General features: G+C 40.3%; 2 protein-coding genes across 6 annotated transcripts; both read left to right on the top strand.

Moving 5' to 3' along the window:
• Nucleotides 1-2,685: 2,685 nt before the first annotated feature.
• LOC115110329 (lysine-specific demethylase 8) lies at nt 2,686-6,352 on the top strand. 3 transcript variants are annotated; one of them, XM_029635897.2, is made up of 8 exons: nt 2,686-2,884; nt 3,421-3,882; nt 4,082-4,254; nt 4,356-4,488; nt 4,584-4,631; nt 5,519-5,668; nt 5,791-5,883; nt 6,043-6,352. In XM_029635897.2, the coding sequence occupies exons 2-8, from the start codon at nt 3,430-3,432 to the stop codon at nt 6,205-6,207; spliced, it is 1,215 nt and encodes a 404-aa protein (XP_029491757.1). In that variant the 5' UTR covers nt 2,686-2,884; nt 3,421-3,429; the 3' UTR covers nt 6,208-6,352. The 3 variants fall into 3 exon arrangements, with proteins under 3 accessions (XP_029491757.1, XP_029491760.1, XP_029491759.1); XM_029635900.2 differs by lacking the exon at nt 2,686-2,884 and adding an exon at nt 2,922-2,959; XM_029635899.1 differs by lacking the exon at nt 2,686-2,884 and adding an exon at nt 2,966-3,308.
• An 8,078-nt stretch (nt 6,353-14,430) lies between these two features.
• On the top strand, nt 14,431-19,150 carry LOC115110328 (uncharacterized). 3 transcript variants are annotated; one of them, XM_029635895.2, is made up of 10 exons: nt 14,431-15,136; nt 15,553-15,650; nt 15,764-15,890; nt 15,992-16,158; nt 16,287-16,438; nt 16,527-16,671; nt 16,767-16,860; nt 16,980-17,058; nt 17,464-17,540; nt 17,666-19,150. In XM_029635895.2, the coding sequence occupies exons 2-10, from the start codon at nt 15,596-15,598 to the stop codon at nt 18,783-18,785; spliced, it is 2,016 nt and encodes a 671-aa protein (XP_029491755.1). In that variant the 5' UTR covers nt 14,431-15,136; nt 15,553-15,595; the 3' UTR covers nt 18,786-19,150. The 3 variants fall into 3 exon arrangements, with proteins under 3 accessions (XP_029491755.1, XP_029491754.1, XP_064866186.1); XM_029635894.2 differs by lacking the exon at nt 14,431-15,136 and adding an exon at nt 15,146-15,342; XM_065010114.1 differs by lacking the exons at nt 14,431-15,136; nt 15,764-15,890 and having other exon boundaries at nt 15,349-15,650.
• The last annotated feature ends 1,613 nt before the right edge of the window (nt 19,151-20,763 follow it).

Genomic DNA, 20,763 nt, shown 5'->3' with positions numbered 1-20,763 from the left:
ATTGTCAGGTATTTTTTGCTTCAGAATAAGAATATGATTTAAACCTACAGTTGAAGTCAGAAGTTTACATACACCTTAGCCAAATACGTTTAAACTCAGTTTGTCACGACTTCCACCGAAGGTGGTTCCTCTCCCTGTTCTGGCGGTGCTCAGCGGTCGGGGTCGCCGGCCTACTAGCCATCACCAATCCGTGTTTCCTTTTCCGTTTGTTTTGTCTTTGGTTCATTCACACCTGGTTTTCATTTGCTTTCATTTCTGTGTTTATATTTACCCCTGTTTACCCGCTTAGGTTTGTGCGGGATTATTTTCTTGTTGCTAGTGGAGGCTTTCCTCAGTGTATTTCGCGTGCGTGCGTGTGTTTTTACGCCTTACGGGACTGTTAGTTCCCATTGTCTTGGGCGTTGTACTGTATCGTTTTTTTGGACTTGCCCTTATTAAAATATAAGCTATTGACATCTCTGCTCTCCTGCGTTTGACTTCTTACCTACATTCAGTGCGTTAATGCAACACAGTTTTTCACAATTCCTGACATTGAATCCTAGTAAAAATCCCAGTCTTAGGTCAGTTAGGATCACCACTTTATTTTAAGAATGTTAAATGTCAGAATAATAATATAGAGAATGATTTATTTAAGATTTTATTTATTTCATCACATTCCCAGTAGGTCAGAAGTTTACATACATTCAATTAGTATTTGGTAGCATTGCCTTGGGTCAAATGTTTCCGGTAGCCTTCCACAAGCTTCCCACAATAAGTTTTTAGCCCATTCCTCCTGACAAAGGTTTGTAGGCCTCCTCGTCCGCACACGCTTTTTCAACTCTGCCCACAAATGTTCTATATGATTGAGGTCAGGGCTTTGTGATGGCCACTCCAATGTCTTGACTTTGATGTCCTTAAACCATTTTGCCACAACTTTGGAAGTATGCTTGGGGTCATTGTCCATTTGGAAGACCCATTTGAAACCAAGCTATAACTTCCTGATGATGTCTTGAGATGTTGCTTCAATATATCCACATCATTTTCCATCCTCAGGATGCCAAGTATTTTGTGAAGTGCACCAGTCCCTCTTGTAGCAAAACACCCCCACAATGGGATGCTGCCACCCCCGTGCTTCACGGTTGGGATGGTGTTCTTTGCTTGCAAGCATCCCCCTTTTTCCTCCTAACAAAATTATGGTTGTTATGGCCAAACAGTTATATTCTTGTTTCATCAGACCAGAGGACATTTCTCCAAAAAGTACGATGTTTGTCCCCATCTGCAGTTGCAATCCGTAGTCTGTCTTTTTTATGGCGGTTTTGGTGCAGTGGCTTCTTCCTTGCTGAGTGGCCTTTCAGGTTATGTCGATATAGGACTCGTTGTACTGTGGATATAGATACTTTTGTACCCGTTTCTTCCACCACCAATGGTTTCAAGTTCCAATCTCATCACAGACAACTTTAGCAACTTTGCAACTACTTTCTACTTTTTAGCTACTTTGCAATTACTTAGCATGTTAGCTAACCCTTCCCCTAATGCGAACATCTAGAAACTCAAAGGTTGCGAGTTCGAATCTCATCACTGACAACTTTAGCATTTTAGCAACTTTGCAACAAGTTACTACTTTTTAGCTACTTTACAAATTTGTAACATATAATAAGAATTGTAATTCTTAAGAGGATAACTAATATAATGATAATAATATGATATGATAATAATGATATGATAATAATTTCATACGAAATGGATAACAGACATCCACAAAATAATACATACAATACAAAACGTAACATGTCATACTAATTGGAGAATGTCAGATTTACGTACAGAATGATATGAAATAATCTGAGACAAGGTTGCTTGTGACTGTGGAATTTGAAAAGTGCCTTACAGTCATCACATATACCATTGTTCTGGCACGCCCGTCTCTTTATTTTCAACTCTCCATTTTGTAGCATTTCTCTTATTGAATTAAACTCGGACATTTTCCTTTTTGCCTCATTGGATGGATGTTAACTATTTGTGCCCAAGTTCCCAATAGCATTTGGCAATTGCTGTGTATTTGGCGATTGCCTGCAGTTACGCCCTAAAACTTGAGCTTAAGCACTAATGCCAGATAAAAATAAAGGAGAAAAAAATGAAGGCCCTAGACATGAATTGCACAAGAATGATACATTTATGGATTTTTTTAATGCATTTTTTTTCTCTATATTCAACCCGCACGTGCATCACCACCAGGGATACAGTCAAATATATTTAAGCAATAAGACACGAGGTTGTATATGGCCAATATACCATGACTATAAGGGCTGTTCTTAAGCACGTTCTTAGCCGTGGTATATTGACCAAATACCACAAAACCCAGAGGTGCCTTATTGCTATTATAAACTGGTTACCAACGTAATTAGAGCAGTAAAAATAAATGTTTTGTCATACCTGTGGTATACGATCTGATATACCACAGTTGTCAGCCACTCAGCATTCAGGGCTCGAACCACCCAGTTTATAATTATAACTAACCAGTGTTCTATCGGTGATGGGAGAATCTGGGGTAAATTACAGTATAGTAGTTTCCCCGTAAAAACGAATGAGTCCGCTCAGTCTTTTTTAGATATTTTCTAAACCTGCTAAATTAGGTTAGCCAATAGCAAATTACAAAATACATAAAGAATAACAGCGCCATTTGGCGGCTGCAGGGCTACTATGTCACAAGCCGCTCCTGGAGCTAGACGTCAGCACAGCTGGAGGCTAGATCAAACTGTCAACTCTTCAGACTGGAGCAAGGGGAGCTGACAGGATAGATGTATTTCGCTTAATAACGTTGTTGTTTTTTACGAAAACTATGCTACGTGCAAAACAATGTGATATTACTGTTTGCATGATCGAACCCTATCATCACGTCGACAAGGTACATAAATAATGTATTCGTTTTCTACACGGAGCTATTTTATTGCAACACCAACATCTACATATGTCAATAACGGTAGCTAAACGTGTTTTGTGCATTATCTAAATTATTAGAGCGTTTACTATTTATTTGTCCACATGTTATAATATCATTGTCGGGGTATTAAAGATAACACGTGACCAGTGATGATACGTTTGTTTGTGGAAGAGCCGTACAGTATTTCATTAGATATCTGATCCACTCTAACAATATTTGGGGATAGGGGTCTTTGTTTCTTGCTCTTACCGCACTCGCTCCCTGAAAACCTCTGTCTTTCAAATTTAATTCACTGACATATCACACGTGAGGAATTATATGGAAAATGGTGGTTTTAATAGAAGTCTTGTGTATTCATTAGAGTTAACAGGTAGCAAAGGTTTTGCAGGTAGGCAGCCCCCAGCTAACTAAGTGTATGGTTATAACGTTAGTGGTTTTCAGACCAGATGGATTGTACACTACCATTTTGATTGGGTCTAACAATTGTCTCTATTCCACAGCACTAGCCTATGGCGGAACTGTGGTCAGCTATCTCTGCTGCTTTGCCTGTGACGGAGGCAGAATTTCCACTTGACTTCAGTGAAAAAGTTGAGCCCAGTGTGGTGGATGTGCTGAAACGTTGCAGGCAGCAGCTGTACACCAGGAGCAGTCGATGGAGGCAAAACGCTCAGATCATCTTGGACTTTTCCTGGGAGAAGCTCAACACAGGAACATGGCGTGATGTGGACAAGGAGTGGAGGTGTTTGTATTCATATGGCTGCCTGTTCAAAGTAGCTGCCCTATGCCGTGATGATGCCTCATCAGCTACAGTGCAGGAGGCCATACGGACATGTGACTTGGGCCTGCTCATGGGGGCAGCCATCATGGACAATATTTTACAAACCTTTGTAAGGATCCTGCAAAATGATATCGGGAAGAGGCACTCCAATGAGGAGAATCGTAGTGAAGGAGTTAGTGCCAAGGTGGATTTCATATCTTATACTGTGTATGTTGTGGCCTGTTGCTTTCTAACCAGTCAATGTGAGCCTGTGTCATATCCCTTTTGTTCTTTCTCATAATTTTCTTAAAGGCTACTAGGCTATTTTATTTTGCTTTGCATATTGCTTGTTCTTCAAGTCAAACTGTGTTAGTTTATGCTATGTTAAATTCTCTTCTCAACAGAAAATGAAGGTTGACTGTGTGTCAGTTCCCGTTGTCAAGCAGGCTCTGGCAGTGCCAAGGATACACTGTCCATCATTGGAGAGTTTCAAGAAAGATTACTTGGATCCCCAAAAGCCAGTCATATTAGAGGGTATCATAGATCACTGGCCAGCCTTCAAAAATCACCCTTGGAGGTACCTTTTTCTTTATTTTGTGTCCTTCTCTAGTCCCTTGCCCTTACCTTCTTATAGTCCCCTAGACACCTCTGTTGATTTTGTTTTTTCCCTTTGCAAAGCATAGAATACCTGCAAACTGTTGCTGGTTGTCGGACTGTACCTGTTGAAGTGGGCTCAAGATATACTGATGAGGAATGGTCACAGACGCTCCTTACGGTCAATGAATTCATCGATCGCTATATTGTTGTGAAAGTAAGTACTTCCTCATGAAAAATATTACCCCAAGAATTAGCCAAGGATAGATGCTCTTCACTCAATGCCTATTCCCGCTCTCTCTCTCACTTTAGGAAGCATCAAGTTTGGGATATCTTGCTCAGCACCAGCTATTTGATCAGGTTGGTCATTTCCCTGTTCTGTTTTTTTACATAACACATTTGGGTGAGGATGTCAGTGTTGATATATACTGAACAAAAATATAAACACAACACGTAAAGCGATGGTTTCATGAGCTGAAATACAATATCCCAGAAATGTTTCACATGCACAAAGAACATATTTCTCTCGAATGTCGTGCAGCAATTTGTTTACATCCCTCTTAGTGATTATTTATACTTTGCAAAGATAATCCATCCACCTGACAGATGTGGCATATCAAGAAGCTGATTAACAGCATAATCATTACACAGGTGCACCTTGTGCTGGGGACAAATGGTCACTCTAAAATGTGCAGTTTTGTCACACAGCACAATGCCACAGATGTCTCAAGTTTTGAGGAAACATGCATTTGGCATGCTGAATGCAGGTATTTCCACCAGAGCTGTTACCAGAGAATTTAATGTTAATTTCTGTACCATTAGCCGCCTCCAATGTCGTTTTAGGCTTTGTGATACCGGCCACCAGGATTGCTGATGAAACTGAGGAGTATTTCTGTCTGTAATAAAGCCCTTTAGTGGGAAAAACTCATTCTGGTTAGCTGGGCCTTGCTCCCCACCCATGGATGTGCCCCTGCCAGTCATGTGAAATCCATAGATTAGGTCCTAATGAATTTTTCAATTGCCTGATTTCCTTTAATGATCTGTAACTTAGTAAAATCATTGAAATTGTTGTGGTTATTTTTGTTCACTATAAGACTAAAATACAATAAATGTATATTTTACTGGAAATGTAGGATATGGGCTTCTATAATCCTTGCCTCCATTTTTGTATTGTACAAATTACATTTAAAGCATACATGTTTTTCATTTACAAAAACACTATTTTGTTCAATGTACTCTTCTCCAAGGTCCCCGAGCTTAAAGACGACATCCGTATCCCTGACTACTGTTGTCTTGGTGAGGGAGATGAAGATGACATCACAATAAACGCTTGGTTTGGGCCAGGAGGTACAGTGTCCCCCCTTCATCAAGATCCTCAACAGAACTTCCTGGCTCAGGTGAGTCTATCACATCCAGCAAGTAGGATCAGACTCACAGCAATTTGGACCCTGCCAGAGATGTGATCCTGTATTTTGGCAATCATAATTTGGTGACTGCATGGTCCCATATTTTGTAACAGGTGGTTGGGAGAAAGTACATTCGTCTGTATTCCCCTGAGGACACCGAGAAACTCTACCCTCACCAATTGCAGCTCCTACACAACACTAGTCAGGTTAAAATTCAATTTTAAATCTCTTCATGCACCAGGTCTATGATCTTAAAAACAATCTAGCATATAAATGATCTACCTAAACTGTTAGTGCTGCATACTTTGAATGGGAGAAATTAGTCAAGTGTTTGCCATTTAAACACAAAGCTTTCTTTAATGCAGGTGGAGGTGGAAAGTCCAGACGTGGTGCGATTCCCAGAGTTTGTGAAGGCTCCCTACCTAGAGTGTGTGTTGCAGCCTGGGGAGGTCTTGTTCATCCCAGTCAAGCACTGGCATTACGTGCGTTCTTTGGAGCTCAGCTTTTCTGTGAGCTTCTGGTGGTCATGACCCACGATGAGGGATCCAGATTCAGGTTGTTTTTGGTCAGAATTTTGGTTATTGCAGTGGTCTTGTAAAATGCAAGTCCTGTGCTCACATATGTTGTAACTTAGGTCTGAATGTTATTTTCTTCTTAAACAATCATTAACATGTCTGTCCTTTCATTGCTTCAGCCCTCTCAGCCTCACCCACCAAATGGCTTTAAAAACACCTTACTCTATAAACGAATTCATGGTTAAGTGACAATGGTAATTCAAAAAGGAATACGGTTGGAAACAAGTCTCAATTTACATAGTTCACAACTTACAACGGCGATTCATATTGAAGAATTATGGGAAGTTTGCTGAACTCAATTAACTTGAGTAGAGGAAAATAGCCTATCACTATGGCTATTTTACATAATTAAAAGTATCCCACCTCATATCCATGACAAAGGAAAGCCAGTTGTGTTCAATCTATCAACACTTGAATGTGATTATGGCACACATTGAATGCCAAGCTACCTGCATGATTGGCACTTGCTTCTACTCATTACTAAATTAAATGAAGGAGCAGTTAGTGTATGCTCATTTCCTACTGCATATAAAATATGGAGTTGTTACCCATTTAATTTGATAGGGTATGCTTTTTCAAATTAGTATATTTAATTGTTCCCAAATTATTCCTGCAGATACTCAGAGATGAGGTAATGTCCATAATTTATTCAAATAAGGCAGTACTATTCTAATTTAACAACCTAATGAACCACAGGCACAAATTATGGACAAACAGCTTTCCATTTAAACTGCCTGAAAGAATGATTGAAGTAGTTGCCACACTTCCCAGAATTGCTCCCCTAGAAAGTAACTTAATAAAATTGAGATAATCAAGTTAAGAGTGGAGCTCATGAATTTAAAGGAGGAATATTTATGGTTACAGGGATACTCTTGAGCGGGATAGCAAAGGTGCATGTAAAGAGCTTATCCAGAATAATACTGGGATATGAGCTACTATCCGGAATACTGTGTGCATATAAACATGGTTATATTGGGGTTGTTAGTAGGCATGCGCGATATATCGGTAAACATATCGGAATCGGACGATATTAGCTAAAAATGCCAACATAGGTATCGGCCCGATGTCTTGTTCAACGCCGATGTTAAAAAACGATGTCAAAACTACCGTGCATACCTATATAACGTAGGTACATGACATAATGATGCCACCTAAAATGTTGCGCTACACGTTCAACACAACATTCCTAACCTAGCCCACAATGTCTGCTGTGTGGATCAAGCAGTCATTTGAAAGAGTAAAAACATTTCAGCGAGACAACTCAAAGGCGAAATCCATTAAATTCAAGATAATGGAATTAATTTCCCTTGACAATCAACCGTTCTCTGTCGTGGGTGATGTTGGCTTTTGCCGACTGGTCGAGCACCGGTACACACTACCAAGTGTGCTATTTTTTCAGATGTTGCCCTCCCGGAGTTACACAATAATAGCATCACTGCTATTAGCTTCACAACATACAGACTATGGAATGCCGTTTGGGTTTTTGCGTGTCAAAAAAGACACAGTAGCACTGTCAAATCTGTACAAAAAAGTCTGCAAACAAGCAAATACAGGCCACAAACTATGTGTTTACAATACCGCGCTGGTAATAAAGCATCGTTTGTTCCACCGAAACTTCTGGGGTAGCTAGCTTTACCTTGGTACCTAGCTAGCACCAATACAACCAGCAGTAGAAACTGCAGTCATTTTCATTATTCTTAGCAATGATTTGGGAATCCTTGTAAGTTATAGCTTGTAGCTTATAGCTTGTTGTTCGCCTATTGAAATTGAACTTCAGTTCATTAAAATAAATAGCTAGCCATCTACTTAATTAACCCTGATGCCCACAGGTAACGTTATAAGCAGCCAGCTAGCTTCAATTCTGGCTAGTGAGGCTTGACTGGACCGGGTTATGTGTTGTGAAGCTAGCCATAATAAGGATTAGGCACAATAGTCGAATTTGAAGTTTGCCATCAAAGTAAAAGTTGTTGTTTTTTTCACAGAAAATGCAGATATCATCAATAGCCACAAATGTGGATATCATAGAATTACATACAATTTTGAAGTGCACTTCCTTAACTTTGTTTAGTATACAATATTTGTAAGGCCTTAACCATGCATTTTTCCAGACAGTGTCAGGAATAAGCATGTTCCAGAAAAACTTTCCTCTCGGTGTAAGTTGGTTTTGTGAATGAAGAATTTGTCTTATATATTTATTACAACAAGCTCTCTGAAGTAAGCCCACGCCTTCCAATCTGAGTTCTGGATACACTTTGTGATCATTACCAAAGCTAAGATGAGTTTTCATTAGTGTAGTTAGACCACCGGGAACGGCTTTGATCACAGAAATAAACTCTCTGAAAGGTATTGGAAACTCTTTCAATGTTATAAATTGTTCATATGTAAGAATATTACCCTTGTTGTTGAAAACATCAAGAACAAAGTCAATATTCCTCTCATGCTAGCTGGGGTAGAACAATGACTTATTCCTTACAGTTATGTCTGAATTATTCCACAAAAGAGCTTTATGTTGGGAAAAATTGTGCAGGTAACATATTTTCCAGGCCATTAAGGCCAATTTAGCCAATTTCAGGAATATAATTACATTTCAGTAAATATTGAAGACCTCCCAACTTATTAAACACATTATTTGGAATGAAATAGCATATTGAATCAGTATTGATCAAACATCTTTTAAACCAGTTTATCTTGAAAGAAAATCCAACACTTCTAGACCGCGTTCAGCTCTTTTGTTAGAAAGGACTGACTTTTTTAGTTTGTGAGACTTATTTTCCAGATGAAGTCAAGAAAGGTCTCATTGATCTCTTTACAAGTAGCAGGATTTACACTTAACGTTAATGAGGGGTACACAAAATGAGACAGACCCTCTCCTCTGCCTTGGACAGAAGTACTCTCCCAAGTATAGAAAGATCTCTTTGTTGCCAATTATTAAATATATTGTTGGTTCTCTAAATTTTAGGAGAGAACTTCAAATGTTGTCTGACTAAGTGTTTTTTGACAGATGTATTCCTAAATATTTAACACAGTCCTTTACATTAATATTTTTTTATCATCAGAGTCAAATAAAGATGAGATTTCACATTTGGAAACATTCAGTTTTAATCCTGATGCAATAGAAAATGCAGTTATAGCATTAAGGGCATGGGCGACCTGGTCTTTGTCTCTTAAGAAAGGATAGTATCATCTGCCAGTTGGGAAATTTTGATTTCTTTGTTAAAAATGGTTAAGCCATACAAATTTGCATTATTCAGAATATCTAGAGATAGAAGTTCCACCACCAAAATGAATAAAATTGTGAAATTGGGCATCCCTATCGTACACTTCTGTTGATACTGAATCTTTTTGAAGTATTAAGGTTTAGTAACACAGAACTATTTATATATTTTGTAAAACATGCAAATTACTTTGATAAAATATTCACCAAATCCAAAAAGTTTAAGAGACCTAAAGAGAAATGAATGTTCAATTGTGTCAAAGGCTTTACAGAAGTAAAACAATAAGACAACCGCATCTGAGTCAATTGCATCTGAATAATCTATAAGGTCCAAGACTAAACGAATGTTAGAGCTTATGTGACTGCCCTTCATAAATCCTGTCTGAGTCTCATTTATAATGGTATCTATTCCTTTCTTTAATCTTTTGGCATAAACCAAAAATATATAATAAAGTAATTGGTCTCCAATTGTCAATGAGAGAAGGGTCTTTATCGGGCTTCGGAATCAATGAAATAAGGCCCTGTTTCATAGTGGAGACCATTTCCCCAATTTTAATGCAATCTTGAAACATTAAAAATTGGGTCTTCTAGTAACTCCCAAAACTGTCTATAGAATTCAACTGACAGGCCGTCAGGGCCAGGTGATTTCCCTTTCTTCATTGAATTCAGAGCCTCTCTAATTCTTCAATTGACACAGGTGAATCGCAAATTGAGTGGAAATCATCCTCAATTACAGGGACATTATTCTGAAAAGTGGAAAATGTAGCTTTCACAGCCATCTTCCTGAAATTGAGAACTGTAAAGGTTTTCATAAAAGGAATTGACAAATGATGATATTGTAATGGGATCTTTGCATAAAACATTGTTAATTTTGAGTGCAGTTATACATTTCCTTTTGTAGTTTCTCTTTTCAAGTGCAAAAAAGTAACTAGTGTTTCTTTCCCCCTCTTCAATCCATTTTGTTCTTGACCTTACAAAGGCACCCTTTGTCAGATCCGTGTAAAGCTGTTCTAATTCTAGTTGTAAAGACTTGAATACAGACTCCTCTTCTTCAGATATATTATCTTTCTTTAGAAAACTGTCAAGCTTGCTCATCATCTCTTTTTCTCTAAGGTTCTTTAATTGCATCAGCTCTTGCTGGCCTGCTGTTGCATGTGCACGAGCTGAGCGCCTGCTGCTGACTCACTCACAACGCACTTTTGCAGCCAGGCACATGTGTTGTGACTGAGTGTGACAGAGAAAATCGTTTTTGTGTCGTTTAGAGGGCAAATGCGTGCATTTTAGTCACTTTTCAAAAGTTGCTAAATGTTCAAAATACATTTTTGAAAGTAGCTCAATTTGTTGCCAGGGTAGTCTGAAAAGTTGCTAAATCTAGCAACAAAATTGCTAAGTTAGCATCACTGCTTCTAATTCTGTCAAAAGTTAGCTAGCTAGCTTTGTTTACGCGAGTTGTACGTGAGACTTGCACGCAGTGTTGCCAACTAATTTTCAAGGGAAGCTGCTAGAGGCGGATCGATTTATTGCTAAAAGTTGCTAAATGACGTTGTGATGTCATTACGTAATAACGTAACATACACAATAACTTTACTGAAATTAACTGGCCATCTCGATGAAAAATATGATTTGACATTTGTTAGTTTAGATTTGTTTGTTTATTATCATATATTTTGTATTTATAAAAGTAATATAAACACAACACATTTTATATGATCACATATTTTTATTTTTAAACACAACACATTGAATTATTGAACAATTACATTTGATTTATTTTCTTTTTAACAAGTAAACCTACACATTCTGAACAAATATAGTTTTAAGCAGTGTATTGGTAGTTAGTTAACATGCTACCTAACTGATCAACAATTATAGGTACAAGCTAATAACATGGTATATATGCTATCTTATTGAACAAGCGACTTAACTCAAATAATGACGTGCGCGCTAGGCATCTCTCTCCAGCTCTCTCCAGGTTGCTGTGCTGCTTGGCTGGCTAGCTGCTCAATGGTTTCCTCCAGATATTGCCACTGTTCTCACACACACTGCAGTACACACTGCCACCATCAGCTGTGTGTCTTCGCCGGTTCCAGAAAGTCCACTCCTTGCATACGTACTGTAAATATGATGAATCATAGATTGGCAAGCAAATCCTCTTCATCTTCACTATCCAACTGCATTGTCACGGAACTGGAATCAGCAGTAGAGGATGGAGTGGCCTTAAGGCTGTACGCTGCTGTGGTGCCAAACTGCTGCAGAACTTCACTTGGTAGTTTATGCTGGTAACAGGTATCATCAGCCAGCTTCAGTCCATACCGCATCAGGAGTATGAAGTTGAGAGTGTGCAGTGACATTCTATTTCTTAACTGACTTGACCACACTCATTTGACTGAACAGCCGTTCAACCTCCGCATTTGAGTGTGGCAAGGAGAGGGCAGCAAGTGTAGCTTTGCACAGTTCTTCAAATGGATTTGACCCGGAAGAGTCCGTGTAGTTACTGACTTCACTCCAAAACTCGACTGTATTTTCAGTTGAGTCCCACCTAAACAGATGGATGTATCTCCATTGGGAAACAATTTTATCAATTGTTTGGGGCTGGTATCCCAGTAGCTCAGCTACTTTAATAATTTCAGTGGTGCCTTTATTGTGCTTTAGCATTTCCTTAACACTGAACAAGGCCATGTTTCACAAGGCTTCAAGGTTGTCTGGGAGCCTTGCTTGCAGCTCCTTGCTTAAAGCAACAATGTAGTTGATGCACTGTCTCCGAATGACCTTTTTGTCCTCTGGCGCAAGACTGAGTTGGTACACCGTGCTCTCGAAAAGGTACCCAAGGTATGGTGATGGACTGAGATGTCCATCAATGGCATCCTTCAGGACATCAATTTTTGCCACATGGTTGACTACTCTGCAAAAAATTGATGTTAAGAGGTGTACCAGATTGTCCAAAAGCTTGACAGGATCTGTTTGCTCTCTCTCAAATGACTTCACTGCAACTTGTACGTCGGACAGGATTAATTACAAGAATGTCAGGTAGACAGACATAGTTCGTCTTGTCTATGTACATGGAGTGGAGCACATCCTCCATGTAGCAATGCTCACTGGCCTTGGTCAACTCAAAGTGGAGTTTCAGTTCTTCCCACTGGCTCAATATACGAGTTACCGGAGGCTCAATCAATAGCCAACGTGTGGCACACACTTTGGTGATCTGCACGGATTTCTGGCCACAATTAATGGTGGCATACACTGCTTTGTACACCTTGCACCGTTTTCGGGAAATCGAAAAGCAGTTGTAGGTTTCCCTGATTATGTACTCAACATTCCTAGGGGTGGTTTCTTTGGATGCTGCACTGACAGCCAATTGTAAAGAATGGCACACACAGAGGATGAATACTTCCTTTAAAATCTTGTGCACCCTGTTGTGCACCTCAGTCATCACAGACGCATTATCAGTGCCAATACCCTGAAGATTCTCTTTTTTAAGGTTACACTTCTCAAGAAACTAAACTACCGCCTTTGCTATTGATTTGGCATTGCCAGATCTTTTTTAGCATTGAAATACCGAATCACCACACCCAGGTATTTCGAGACACTGACATCAGTGGACTCATCCAAAAGGAGACTGAACTTCTCATCCCCCACATCTGATGTTACTCTTTTGAGAAAATAAGGAGCCAGTACTCCCCTAATCATTTCTGTACACTTGGTGCAGTGCATTTGGAAGTTTGTTGCTGCCACAGAATCTGAAAAGGCATCTTTGCAAGCCATACCTAAATGGTCGCATGCTAGCAGCGAACAATGCTCCGCAATGGCCATGGCCATTGCCATAGTAGCTTCTGCTCTTTTGCAGTTATCCACTTTGTTAACCAACTGTGATAATGTAGATTGCGTTGTGGGGTTCCGTTCCATGATCTCGCCATCACGGTTGACAACTCCATTGTGTCCTCCTCCCAGAGCGCTAAGAACCTTGGCGTGATCCTGGACAACACCCTGTCGTTCTCAACTAACATCATGGCGGTGGCCCGTTCTTGTAGGTTCATGCTCTACAACATCCGCAGAGTACGACCCTGCCTCACACAGGAAGCAGCGCAGGTCCTAATCCAGGCACTTGTCATCTCCCGTCTGGATTACTGCAACTCGCTGTTGGCTGGTCTCCCTGCCTGTGCCATTAAACCCCTACAACTCATCCAGAACGCCGCAGCCCGTCTGGTGTTCAACCTTCCCAAGTTCTCTCACGTCACCCCGCTCCTCCGCTCGCTTCCAGTTGAAGCTCGCATCCGCTACAAGACCATGGTGCTTGCCTACGGAGCTGTGAGGGGAACGGCACCTCAGTACCTCCAGGCTCTGATCAGGCCCTACACCCAAACAAGGGCACTGCGTTCATCCACCTCTGGCCTGCTCGCCTCCCTACCACTGAGGAAGTACAGTTCCCGCGCAGCCCAGTCAAAACTGTTCGCTGCTCTGGCCCCCCAATGGTGGAACAAACTCCCTCACGACGCCAGGACAGCGGAGTCAATCACCACCTTCCGGAGACACCTGAAACCCCACCTCTTTCAGGAATACCTAGGATAGGATAAAGTAATCCTTCTCACCCCCCTTAAAAGATTTAGATGCACTATTGTAAAGTGGCTGTTCCACTGGATGTCTTAAGGTGAACGCACCAATTTGTAAGTCGCTCTGGATAAGAGCGTCTGCTAAATGACTTAAATGTAAATGGGTTGTACGGTTTTGATTTATTTATATCATTTGCTGTAAAAACAACGTTTTTTGATGTCATACATTTTTGCAAGCATATCTCATTTGCAGTATGCACAGTATGCCCAACAATCATCCCCAATTACTGGCTTCAGCCACCCTTTAAATTCAGGTACAGACTCCCTCTTTTCTGTACTTCTGGCTGTACAATTTTGATTGAGACATGTTGATTGATGTTGTAAGTTCTGTTCAAGATCAAACATTTGTGAACAACTATATTCATTGGGTTTGTCTTGTCGAACGCAAACTACTGCTGCTGCAGTCAGCCAAAAACGATTTGCAATTTGCTGAAATTGCTGCTGTCCTGCTGCTGTGCACGAGCTGAAAGCCTGCTGCTGACGTTCCTCACAATGCACTTTTGGCACGTTTGTTGTGACAGAGAGAAATCGTTTTTGTGTCATTTAGAGGGAAAATGTATTTTAGCGTTTGAGTCACGTTTCTAAAAGTTCCAAATACATTTTTAAAAGTGGCATAATTTGTTGCTAGGTGCTGTTTGAAAAAAAAAGTTGCCAGCTTACTCTGAAAACTTGCTAAATCTAGCAACAAAATTGCTAAATTGGCATCACTGCTTGCACGGATCTACCTCTTCCTCTGTAGTTAAGTTTACGGTGTTTCTGGAAAACCATCTTGAAGCCAAGGTGCTACCGCCCCCAAGCGGACTGGTAGACCAAAAGCGTCTCAAGCAAAAAGGCAAACATAGTACAGTAGCTATGGTTTAGATTGGAAACTATGTGGCTCGGTGTTCCCTGTCTTTATCTGAAACCGGACTTCCCGGGAATAGATCAAGTTGCAAAAAGATTGCAATATTATTAAGATGTCATTGATGGAATTCGAAGTTGGTAATCAACCATAAAACAAAAACAAAGCGTACGTGCGTGCGACATGGTCATATAAGGAAGGGGGGCGAACTTCCCATGAAAGGTGTGTCCTATTGGATTTGTAATTTCCAGTAAGCAATTCGTAGTTGTCAAAACAGCAACTCTTTCTATTTGTGTAAAGTGACAAATGATTGTTACCACTGTAGATCGTATGAAGACTATATACTGTTTTATAGATTCATTGTTTTTTCTTTGTTATTTAAAAAAAAAATGAGTACTTCCTCAAAATTATAATATATCATTGTGTGGGTGAGTGACTTTCGATTTGCTATATCTCTATGTAATCAAGGGAATCTAGTGGGAAAGTTAGGTCTATTAACAAAAGCAACAACTGCAGACCCACAAAAACCGTATTACTGAATTAAATAGTCACTTCTTCACATTTAGCCTACGTGTAGCCTATTTTAATGTGCAGGAATTTAACCACTAACATGAAACATTTTCTCTTTCCGATTTCAGATTGAATTATACTGTGTGGTTTACTCTAAAGTATTCAGCAACAATGTTTCTATTGATTATTATATTCACAAACTTTGGGACTTTGATAGCTGATGATGGTAAGCAGTCTTTTGTATTATAGCCTATAAACATGTAAGTAGATTTAACCGCAGTATTTTTGCCTGATCGTGGTTAACATTTGACAAGCTTTTTGTTTGTTAATTACTTGTAGCAATGAGTGACGGAAATCTTCAATGCTTCAACGATTATGACAAAAGTATGGTTTGTCATTTTACAACTGACAAGTCTAAGTGTGCTGAATACTACATGACATTGGAATTATTGGGCTCGCAAAATAAGTACGTTTATGATTGTTTAAGTTTTTCTATTGTCAATGTTAATCTCACCAAGAAGTCCTATTTAATTTCAAATCTGCATTAATATTCAACTTATTTCCCAGAGGCCAGAATGATTGTACTTTCAAGGAAAAGGAGAGGTCCAATGATGTTTTCAAATGTGGATGCTCTATTGATCCAATGGTCCTTGTTATTGGGGAGGAGTTTAATGCAACACTTTGGAATTCTGGGAAGCGTCTAAATTCCAAAATCCTCTGTATCAAATGCAGCAGTGAGTTGCATCTACATATGCAGTTTGCTATTTGAAAATGAATTACTGTTATAAAGAATATTGCATGAAATGAAACCATTGTTTATTTGATTGATATGTCAAACCATCCCTGTCATTGTCCTATACAGTAAAACCCAAAACCCCCACCGTCCAAAAGGTGAAACCAACAGAAAATGGGAATTTCCTGGTCAAATGGAAGACAAACTACCCTGATGATGCACCGTTTTCTCAGGACTTGATTGCCGAATTGAGCTACAGAAAGAAAGGAGAAACATATGAGGTAAAGGAGGGTGATATACAGCATTCCCCCATTCGCTGTCACATCACAATGACAACATTCCCTCTAGCCCTTTCCTTTGTTCCGACAGGTGTCCAAAAATGACTCAACAACTTCCCATGAATTACTTGGCAGAGACTTGGAGCCAAACACCATTTATGCTCTGAAGGTCAGAACCTATACTGACATGAGCAGCCGTTTCAGTGACTGGAGTGAAGAGTTGGAATTCACCAACCGTAAGTGAATAAATGAGATTTATCATCCATGGGTTTTCAAACCTTAATTTCACTTTCACCTTGTAGCTCATTGTATATTCTTCTCTGCTCCACAGCTGCATCATCTCGGAAAGTACTCCAGATTGTCATTGTTTTCAGTTGCATTGCTGTTATCATCATCACAAGTGCTTTGTTTTGGTGCAGTGTTAGGTAAGTTGTCCTGACATGTCTGTAGGTGACAGTATGTCTGTTTCCACAAACATTTGTTATCATACAGCTTCATATGGGCCCTATAGGCTTTCAAATCGTTCTATTTCCCCCCTCTGCAGACTCAAAACCAAGTTGTGGGATAATATTCCTAAATGTTCAAACCCAGACCTTTTGTATATGGTTCCAGGAGTGCCTAAGGTGAGGCTCTATCTCCAATTATAAACTGTGTGGTTTGAGCCCTGAATTCTGATTGTCTGAAAGCCGTGGTATATCAGACTGTATACCATGGGTATGACAATAAATAAATAAACTATTTTAGAATAGTTACATTCGTAACTAGTTTAGAATAGCAATAAGGCACCTCAGTGGTTTGAGCTATATGGCCAACATACCACAGCTACGGGCTTTGTCCAGGCACTCTGCGTTGCGTTGTGCAGAACAGAACAGCCCTTAGCCGTGGTATATTGGCCATTTACCAAACCTCCTCAGGCCTTATTGCTTAAATATTCTATGTTTAAATAAACTGTAAACCTTCATTACTTTCATACTGTAATTCCTTCCATTTGTGTATTTGCATTTAGTGATGTTTGTTCTCCACCACAGGTATTGTCTCCTCCCAAAATACCTTTATCCTCCATCTATGTTGATTCTTCAAAAATGGACACTGAAGGAAAAACATGGTGAGCTTATAGATGCACTATAAACATGTCTTCGGGTTCAGTCCTATTCGCGTGGGCAGTCAAGTCCTTGCAATGAAAATAAGCTTTAATTCACTGAAAGTTGCCCGCTTGTCTTTTCCCTACAGGACAAACCCCTCAATAGTAGATGGGAGCAGTGGAAGAGGTAGTGGCTCAGAGCTTGACTCATCATCTTCCCTGGGTTATGCCCACACATGTCCCATGAGCCCTGAACCTAGTAATGTGCAGATCATTAGCCATCTTCAAGAGGCCCTGAGCAAAGTCTTTCCCAGCCTTGTTCCTTTGGACGAGAATCCTCAGTCATTGCTCTTAGCCCCTCCTATGACAGATGATGGCACACAAATGAACTGCCCTGAGCCAAATAGAGACATTGGTGTGTGTTCATCTGACTACAATCCTCTTCATTTTATGAGTGAGTCTGGAGGCTCTTGTGGGTCGTCTTGTTACAACAATATTACCTACTCCCCCTCAGTGCCCCTCAACTCCATTCAAGAGTTAACAACAAGCAAGACATCCTCATTTCCTAAGCAGCCTCTGCTCTTTTGTAACTCCTCCTACCATTCTGGTGAGGCTGAAGTGTTGAAAAATGCCCATCCACAGCTGTTTCTTGGTACTGGTCAACAAGACCTTAACTTGTCCACTAACTGTACACCCGTCTTGCAAACCGAGTTTTCATATCACCCGTGTGATGGCACCAGTGATGATTCAGAGACTACCACGTCAGCAGAGGACACCAGTCTGATCTATGGCTCTAATGACAGCAATGTGTCCGAACCTCACAATGTTATCAGTGTCGTTGCTGGATATCAGAGCTTCAGTGAGGCGGTCGGTAAGGACAATAAGAGAGGAACTGATGCCTTCATGGATGTGCCACTGCCACTTAAGGGTTTCCAGGATGTGGACAGTAGCGAGCCACTGATTTACGATGTGAATCCATGTTACCACGGCCTGCCTGGCCCTGGATGCTGCCTCCCCCCGAGTGACGTCGATTATCAGACTTTACAGAGCCTGGGACAAAATAGCCCAGATCAGTGGGTTTCAGACAAACTGCTGAACAAGTGTTTGGAGACTGAGATCCCTCAAAGCTCCATGAGGAACATACCTCTAAATGTCCTGTCCAACTCACAGGGAGGACAATATCCGATACCCGGAAATCCCTTTCTTACTGCTTTCTGTTCAGACCAAGCCATGCAAATAGACAATGACAGCTCTTATCATTGTGTGTGATTCTACGGTAGACACTTTTGCACTTCTTTTACAATTTTTTTTATTTTGGGGACTTGAGCTCATATATATGTTTTTTTCTATAGTATACAGACAGTTTGAATACCATTCTGCCATGAAAATGCTGTATCCTCAAGTCCATAAATATTCCAAATTTTGGATGTACAGCTTCTGTAAATAAACATGTGTGTGTGTGTGGGGAAACTGCAAACAGTTAATTGTTGAAGAGATATAACATGTCTTGTCTTTTCCTCATCTGTCTGAAGCATGTTGTTCATCATCTGGGATGTAAAAAAATAAGGATGTGTACTTCAGTTGAAATACTGAGCAATAACATCTTGATTAAACATCAAGGTCGTCAAACTATTCTCCAGCCTCTGAAAGTGACTTCTCTTCGAATGGCTTCCCAAAATAGTAAAATAGTCAGACAGTTTCATTGCATCTGATGTTTGATAGGCTAAATAGTGTTAACAGTACAAGCCTCATGCAAACATTGAGGTTGAATATCTGATGAAAAAAGTGGTAGGCCTACTTCCTTATTCTGCGCTTCCAGCTTCTATGGAAATACACTCCCAGAAAGTAGAGCCAGCCTCTGATGTCATAGATGTGTTGCGAATCAGGTTCAACAAAAAAATTGTCTTTGTTTAGGGTTATTTTCTGAGGATGAAGTTCATGTTTTGTAGTGTTTATGGTAGAAAACATAAAGACTTTTTTCCCTTCAAAGCGCTTTCAAATCAAATTTTATTGGTCACATACATGGTTAGCAGATGTTAATGCGAGTGTAGCGAAATGCTTGTGCTTCTAGTTCCGACCATGCAGTAATATCTAACAAGTAATATAACATTTTCACAACAACAAAGGAATGAATAAGAATATGTACATATAAATATATGGAAGAGCAATGGCCGAACGGCATGGGCTAGATGCAGTAGATGGTATAGAGTACAGTATATACATATGAGATGAGTAATGTAGGATATGTAAACATTATATAAAGTGGCATTGTTTAAAGTGACTAGTGATACATTTATTACATCCCATTTTTTATTATTAAAGTGGCTAGAGATTTGAGTCAGTATGTTGGCAGCAGCCACTCAATGTTAGTAATGGCTGTTTTACAGTCTGATGGCCTTGAGATAGAAGCTTTTTTTCAGTTCGGTCCCAGCTTTGATGCACCTGTACTGACCTCACCTTCTGGATGATAGCGGGGTGAACAGGCAGTGGCTCGGGTGGTTGTTGATGCGTTGTGCAGACCTCACTACCCTCTGGAGAGCCTTACTGTTGTGGGCGGAGCAGTTGCCGTACCAGGCGATAATACAGCCTGAAGGGATGCATCTGTAAAAGTTTGTGAGTATTTTTGGTGACAAGCCAAATTTCTTCAGCCTCCCGAGGTTGAAGAGGTGCTGTTGCGCCTTCTTCACCACGCTGTCTATGTGGGTGGACCATTTCAGTTTGTCCGTGATGTGTACGCCGAGGAACTTCGAACCTTCTACCTTCCAGACTCATATCAAACATTGCCAATCAAAAATCAAATCTAGAATCGGCTTTCTATTTCGCAACAAAGCCTCCTTCACTCATGCTGCCAAACATACCCTTGTAAAACTGACCATCCTACCAATCCTCAACTTCGGCGATGTCATTTACAAAATTGCCTCCAATACCCTACTCAACAAATTGGATGCAGTCTATCACAGTGCCATCCGTTTTGTCACCAAAGCCCCATATACTACCCACCATTGCGACCTGTACGCTCTCGTTGGCTGGCCCTCGCTTCATACTCGTCGCCAAACCCACTGGCTCCATGTCATCTACAAGACCCTGCTAGGTAAAGTCCCCCATTATCTCAGCTCGCTGGTCACCATAGCATCACCCACCTGTAGCACACACTCCAGCAGGTATATCTCTCTGGTCACCCCCAAAACCAATTCTTTCTTTAGCCGCCTCTCCTTCCAGTTCTCTGCTGCCAATGACTGGAAAGAAC

Source organism: Oncorhynchus nerka, linkage group LG26 (genome assembly GCF_034236695.1).
Source record: "Oncorhynchus nerka isolate Pitt River linkage group LG26, Oner_Uvic_2.0, whole genome shotgun sequence".
NCBI classification, from domain to species: domain Eukaryota; kingdom Metazoa; phylum Chordata; class Actinopteri; order Salmoniformes; family Salmonidae; genus Oncorhynchus; species Oncorhynchus nerka.
This window is presented reverse-complemented; position numbering and strand designations above follow the sequence as displayed.

Excerpts from the sequence above, each read along its gene's own strand:
- LOC115110329 (XM_029635897.2), top strand. The coding sequence starts at position 3,430 with ATGGCGGAACTGTGGTCAGCTATCTCTGCTGCTTTGCCTGTGACGGAG. Across the intron at positions 4,255-4,355 it reads TTCAAAAATCACCCTTGGAG|CATAGAATACCTGCAAACTG; the intron begins GTACCTTTTTCT and ends CCCTTTGCAAAG. Across the intron at positions 4,489-4,583 it reads ATCGCTATATTGTTGTGAAA|GAAGCATCAAGTTTGGGATA; the intron begins GTAAGTACTTCC and ends CTCTCACTTTAG.
- LOC115110328 (XM_029635895.2), top strand. The coding sequence starts at position 15,596 with ATGTTTCTATTGATTATTATATTCACAAACTTTGGGACTTTGATAGCT. Across the intron at positions 17,059-17,463 it reads TGGTTCCAGGAGTGCCTAAG|GTATTGTCTCCTCCCAAAAT; the intron begins GTGAGGCTCTAT and ends TCTCCACCACAG. Across the intron at positions 17,541-17,665 it reads GACACTGAAGGAAAAACATG|GACAAACCCCTCAATAGTAG; the intron begins GTGAGCTTATAG and ends TTTTCCCTACAG.